The 6,639-nt window shown below is 46.3% G+C and overlaps 1 protein-coding gene across 1 annotated transcript; it reads left to right on the forward strand.

The window, feature by feature from the left end:
* The first annotated feature begins 212 nt into the window (after positions 1-212).
* Positions 213-1,725, forward strand: LOC308497822 (methylosome subunit pICln-like). The gene has a single exon (XM_081048932.1). The coding sequence runs from the start codon at positions 217-219 to the stop codon at positions 931-933; it is 717 nt and encodes a 238-aa protein (XP_080905058.1). The 5' UTR covers positions 213-216; the 3' UTR covers positions 934-1,725.
* Positions 1,726-6,639: the final 4,914 nt, after the last annotated feature.

The following is a 6,639-nucleotide window of genomic DNA, read 5'->3' on the forward strand; positions in this document are numbered from 1 at the left end:
GTGCTTGGATATTTAGGTTGTTTTGGGGTTTCTTTCTATAATAAATGATACTGTTACAAACATCTTTGTACATAGACTGTTTCTCATGTTTCTTGTTATTTTCTTGAGGTAGATTTCTACTGATGGAATGAATTACTGGACACAGACTATCAACATTTAAAAATTCCTCAGTGCTTCAGCTCCCTCCTGGCCTGTGTCTCCGTGCTCCCTGCTGTAATGAGCTTCCTCAAAAGTTTCCCGCCGCCGGGGTCAGCTGAGGGGCTCCGGCAGCAGCAGCCAGACACTGAGGCTGTACTGAACGGGAAGGGGCTCGGCAGCGGCACCCTTTACATCGCTGAGAGCCGCCTGTCTTGGTTAGATGGCTCTGGATTAGGATTCTCACTGGAATACCCCACCATTAGTTTGCATGCGGTGTCCAGGGACCTGAATGCGTACCCACGAGAGCATTTGTATGTTATGGTGAATGCCAAGTTTGAAGAAGAATCAAAAGAATCTGTTGCTGATGAAGAAGAGGAAGACAGCGATGATGATGATGTTGAACCTATTGCTGAATGTAGATTTGTGCCTAGTGATAAATCAGCATTGGCGGCAGTGCTCACTGCAGTGTGTGAATGCCAGGCTTTGCATCCCGACCCTGACGATGACGAGTCAGATGATGACGACGGAGAAGAATACGATGTGGAAGCACATGAACAAGGGCAGGGGCACATTCCTACATTTTACACCTATGAAGAAGGATCATCCCATTTAACAGCGGAAGGCCAGGCCACATTGGAGAGATTAGAAGGAATGCTTTCTCAGTCTGTGAGCAGCCAGTATAACATGGCTGGAGTCCGGACAGAAGACTCAGTAAGAGATTATGAAGATGGGATGGAGGTGGATGCGACACCCACCGTTGCTGGGCAGTTTGAGGACACAGATGTGGATCACTGAAAATGCTTGTGCGCTGCTTTGGGGTTCTGCTCATAACTGTAGGAGAGAACTTGGTGCCTTTTCCTCTGTGGAGTGGGTGTTGATGAAAGTATTTTTCCTTCTCCAAAACTTACCTGAACCAGTTCTTTCTTGAGATAGACTATACGGAGACAAAACGTCATCAGCAGAAGAAACTATGACCTTTATTAACAAAGGTGAATTAACTTAACCAACAGGGTGTTTGTAGTTTATCATTTACTCCCAAACTTCCTGTGTCTAGGTACCCTCTGAGTAGGCCTGTAATTCCTGCCTTCGGTGTATGCACCTTCCATAACCTAGCAGGGCTACATGGTGAAAATACACAGATACGTGGAGGTTTATGTCGACTGGATGGGACAGGCTGAATCTAAGAGCTACCCCTTTAGGGTCTCAGGATACCCTCTTCTTTTAACAAGACAGACAGAGAGATCTCAGAGAAATCTTGGCCTCTGCTCTTTCTCCACTGGGGTAAGGATCTTTTTACTCAATTTGGGACCCAGATTAATTCATTCAGGCATCTCTAGGCAGCCTCTTCGGAAAAATCCCAGCCACACGTACTACCACTAACACAAGTGCTTCTGACTAGCTACTGCTCCTTTCTCCATGTTCCACCAGTTTGTTTTGTTATAATCTCTTAGGTTATCCTGTAATTTCCTGCCTCTTAGGTCAGTTTCTGTAATAGAACAAGTGAAATTGGGATGAAGTCCTCAAAGTACTTCACATGGTAATTGTTTTGTCTTTATAATAGCTTAACAAATAAATCTAGGTTTTCTATAAAAAAAAAATTTAAAAAAAATAAAAATAAATAAATAAATAAAAAATAAAAAAATAAAAATTCCTCAATAATCCTTGATACCTACCGCCAAGTGAGTTTCTGAAATGATTTTCTTGGTGTACCCTATAGTAGTTGTGGCATTGTCAGTCCCTGAGTCCGTATGGGTATACAGGGTTATGAGAAAGAAGGGGTGGGGTGGAGAATTTGAATCACACAGACCTGAGGTTCCAGTCCCAGCTCCTTCACTTACTAATCACCACGCTCTGGCCACGTCGGTTCTCCCACCTCGGGGTGGTATGACAGGGGTGGCAGTGCTGTCCTTGAGCAGTTCTGTGAGGACTGGAGATGGTGACTGTAAAGCTCAGCTCAATGCCAGGAGCATAGTAAGAGCACAGTAAGTGGTAACCGCTACAGTACGGTCACTTCCCAGTCAGGACTGATGTGAATTCATATTCATAGGCCTCAGCTGCACCGTGAAGCCTCCACCAACCCAGGCACATGTGCCCCTACATTGGCCAAGCTGGGAGCCTCAGCAGCTTTACAGAGAGTACAGCAGAAGGCAGAGGCTAAGGCCAGGGGCCAGAGACAGTAAACAAAGGACTCTGGGGACAGAACAGAGGGAGGAAGTGAGCTTCCTGAGAAGGGGAGCAGGGAAGGAGAGGGACAGGGTGGGGTATAGCCCACAGGAAAAGTCAAGACAAAGGGGATGAGATCCAAAGGGAAGGATGGTTCAATATCAGGATGTAAGGTAAATGCAGGTACCAGATTACCAGAGGTTGGCCAAGGGCAGCAGTGGGCAGCAGGGGCTCTGACAGGCTGCCCGGCAGCTGGTTCTACAGCTGGTTCACTGTGTGATGCTGGACAAGATCCTCATCCTCACTGGGCACCATCTCACCCATCTGCAGAAGTCGCTGGGTGTCCTTCCACCTTCAACTCTGCTAACACTCTGAAGAGGTGAATTGCTCCCCATCTAGCCCTCTAAGTAATTTTAAACACCTACCATACAGTTTCTCTGCTGCAGACAGGGGGCAAGAACTGCCATGGGTCTATTGGAACAGTGGGAAGAGCTTTCTGGAGGACTATTAGAAAGGGGAAGGGCAGAAGTCAGAGGGAAGGGGCTGAGAGAAAGAGAGAGAACAGCCAGAGCAGAGTGCACCAGGCAGATCCTAGGCAGATGCGAAGAGAACTGGAAAATGGTGCCTGCTTTGGACGATCAAATCCCACATTCGTGCTGCTTGTCTGGAGGAACATGGCCTGATTTTCAGCCTTCACCCATCGCTTTGAATGGGTACCCTTGTGTTTCAGGTTGGGTTTTGCAAGAACAGACAGAATTTGCAGTGCATGATGTTTATTAGTATCAACGAAAAAACATCCAGCCTAACAGAAAGTTTATAAGAGTTTATTTGAGCCAAATTAACGACAATTGCCTGGAAGCAAAGTCTCAACAGATTGAGAAAATGCTCCAGAAAATGGTCGTTTTGCAACTTACTTTATACAATAGAATCAAAGGAGGAGGGTCAAGAAATCCATTGGTTGCAGGTTAAGGGGGCAGGAGAAAGCAAAGTGGGGAACTCTCTGGGATTGGATAAAAAGCAAAATGGAGAGACACACACTTCTTTTACATTGGTGGGTACAGGATAGTTAATAGCATTTTACACCATATAGAGATGGTATTTGGGGAACAAGATAACAATGAGGGATTTCATAGTTTCCTGCACTGGTGTGGTAGGTTGTGCCCCCGGGGGGGGTAGGGTCCAGAAAAAAGGTATTACTCTGACATTCCAAGGGTATTTTATCTTAGATGCAAAAAGACAACAGACAGGCTCACTTAAGGTAAAGACTGACCTTTGTCAAGGAAGCTACAGGCCAAGAATGTGACTTCCTGCCATGGCCCACTTTAGTTGTGAATTTTTATGTTCACACCATCCTACGTGGTTATTTTCAGTCTCCCAAGCTTGTCACATTTAACATGTGGCTCCTTTTCCATCCATATTAGAGATCCCACCCGTAAAAGGAAGAGAAAGGAAGCAGCACTGGGCAGGGGGAAGTCAACCTGTGTTTCAGGCTTGAACAAGTCTCAGCTAACTCAGTACCAGAGCAAGTAGTGCTCATCAGAGTTGCCCAGCCTCAGATCCAAATGAACGGGTCTTTATACTCCTGCTTCATCAGTCACCAAATTTGGGCTGCCCCAGGAAGGGTGTGACCTCAGGTAAGACTGCCTCCTGCTGCCCTGCAGCTGGACAGCTGGGCCTTACTTGAAGAGGGATCTGGGCAACACATTTTCACATTTCTCACACCACGTGCAATGAACCACCTGCTCACCTGTACATGAGAGCCCTGTGGGAGAGAAATTTTAGAGGATACAAATCTGTTCCTCATCCAGGTGTTTTGAAAAATGTGGGTAGGGAAAAGAAAATCAAATAACAGATAGTTGTATTTGTACCAAGGAGAGTCACGAGAGTCAGATTTTGTGAACATGCTGGTTCCTGACTATCTGACCTGGCAGTTTTGTAAGGTCTGCTCTGTCCTGTCTTACCACTCGCTTGTCTCCCCACCCCTGGGCTAACTCCTAAGGCTGGTAATGAAGCAGGGCCCCCTGTGCTGGGCCCGCTGTGCTCAGAATGCCTCTGGGATGCCCTGCCCCCACTCAGGTGGCTCCTACTGGCCTCACACTGGCCAAATCTGGGACATTTGAGTATCAAACAATATAATAATAGTAACAGATTATAAACCATTGAGTGAAATAGAAATTCCTGAGTCCTCCTTAATAATATATGGGGAGAAGGGAACATTCTTTTCTTCAGTAGGATACCTACTAATAAATGTCTCTGGAATGGTGGAGATAGAAAATCATCAATGGATGCCAAAACTAGTGGGTAAAGTTGGGATGAGGAACAGGATACACATATTTACAGTCTCAAAGAATTTTCCTGAGATATTTATCAATAACAAAGGGGAAAACAGTAATTTTATGGTGAAGAAAACTGGTGGACACTACCTCAATCCAGTGATCAAAGTTAGCATCACCAATAATGGGACAAGTTGACATCACATGCCTCCTGGTGTGATGCACTGGGAAGGACACAAAATTACTTATGTGATATTCCTGCCAAAAATGTATGATCTAAATCTAATCATGAGGAAAGGACTAGACAACAAACCCAAAGGGAGAATCATTCTACAAATGATGGGCCTGCAATTTTCCAATGTGTCAAGGTCATAAAAGTCAAGGAAAGACAGAGGAACTGTCACAGATTAAAGGAGACCAGAAGAAAAATAACAGACTTAAAGGACATTACAATTGATGGAGTTTCATTTAAATGTGGAGTGCCAACTAGACAATAGCTCTATATCAATTAAATTTCTTAGTTTTGAAGATTGTGCTGTGGTTATGTAAGAGAATGTCCTTGTTGTTAGGAAAATACAATGATGAATTTTGGGGTGAAGAGGTACCATATCTCCAACTTAGTCAAATAATATAAGAAATTAATATGCAAATACAAAATAGAGAGAAAACAACAGTAAAACAATTGGGATAAAATTTTAAAAATCTAATAATCTGGGTAAAGGGGACAAGAAGGATTTTATACTCTTTTTTAAAAAATTATTATTTAAAAGCATAAAAAAAAAGAATCATGAGAAAATATGCCTCTTACAGATAAGTCCAAGAGGGTACAGATAAGTCCAAGAGGGTACAGCTAAGGATTGGGCTTGGGAGGAAACTAAGGAAATGGACACCTGTACCCCAAGAATGTGTCCTCTCCTGGTGTGAGGACAGTGTTGTCAGGCTCCTTGGTTCTGCCGAGAAGTCCTGAGAGTGAGGCTTTTCCAGCCGCTCCTGAGAAAGCACAGGCCAGGTGTGCGTCACCACCTTGGGCTGAGAACCTGCTGTGTTCAGGGTCTGGGCTAGGTGTCTTTTCCTGTTCTCAAACACTGGGCTAGGCACATTGGAAAAATCTTTGTTATGCTTTAGAGCAACCCTGTTCAATATGTAGGCTCTTCACCCCCATTTTCTGGGTGAGGAAGCTGAGTCCTACACAGGTAAGGCTGTGGCCAGGATTCTAACCCTGCTCTTCAGGCTCTAAGTCTAGTGCTTGCCGCCCCCACTCTCACCCCTCCTGCTTCCACGCTTTGGCAGACCTCACTCCCTTTGCCTCATCCATGGTCCTCTCCTCGTATCTTAACCTAGAAATATTCTAGCCCAGCAAAGACTGAAGTCAAGGTCTCCCGCTGATGGGGAAACTGACCTTAAAATGGTTCCCTGCCACGTGGAACTGAGCTAAAATGGTGGCCCCAGCAGAGAAAGAAGTCCTCAGCCTAAGCCCCAGCCCACTTCCGCATAACCCCCTCCAAGCCACACCTTGAGCCAATCACAAGATTACACCTACCCCTTCCCCGACTCAAGGAAGTCCCCAACCGACCCATAAAAACCTGCTCAAAACTTTGCTAGGGGCTCAGTCTTTTGGGAAGGATCCCGCTGAGCCCGTAATAATAAAGCTGTGTTCTCCCTGATCTCTGCGTGCTGCTTGAGTTTCTCAGACCTTGCTGTTTTTCTGCAACATTTGGTTCCCTGACCGGGAACCCAACCGCATTGGCCCCTTGCGCCACCAGTGTGGGTCAAGAGGCGGGCAGCGGAGCAACAGGGAACCCAAGAAGGGTATAGACACGCCCCGCCCGCCAATTTTGGCAGACCCTGAACCGGATCTTCCCCCGGTGACCGTGGCCCACGCCTCCCCAGCTGGACCCGCTGAGAGGGACCGGGGACAACCAGCCAGATCCTCCCGTCGGACCAGGTAAGCCCCGGGGCCACTGTTCAAGTCAGTCCTGTCCCATGTGACAGAAGGGGAACTTGATCACCTCCTGCTGAGTCCCACTTCGGACTCCAGTTAGGGCCATTCCTGGGGCGGCCGTCT

The sequence above is a fragment of the Rhinolophus hipposideros genome (genome assembly GCF_964194185.1).
Source record: "Rhinolophus hipposideros genome assembly, chromosome: 5".
Lineage (NCBI taxonomy): Eukaryota > Metazoa > Chordata > Mammalia > Chiroptera > Rhinolophidae > Rhinolophus > Rhinolophus hipposideros.

Bases quoted from the DNA above. Each gene is read 5' to 3' on its own strand.
- LOC308497822 (XM_081048932.1), top strand. From the start codon at position 217: ATGAGCTTCCTCAAAAGTTTCCCGCCGCCGGGGTCAGCTGAGGGGCTC.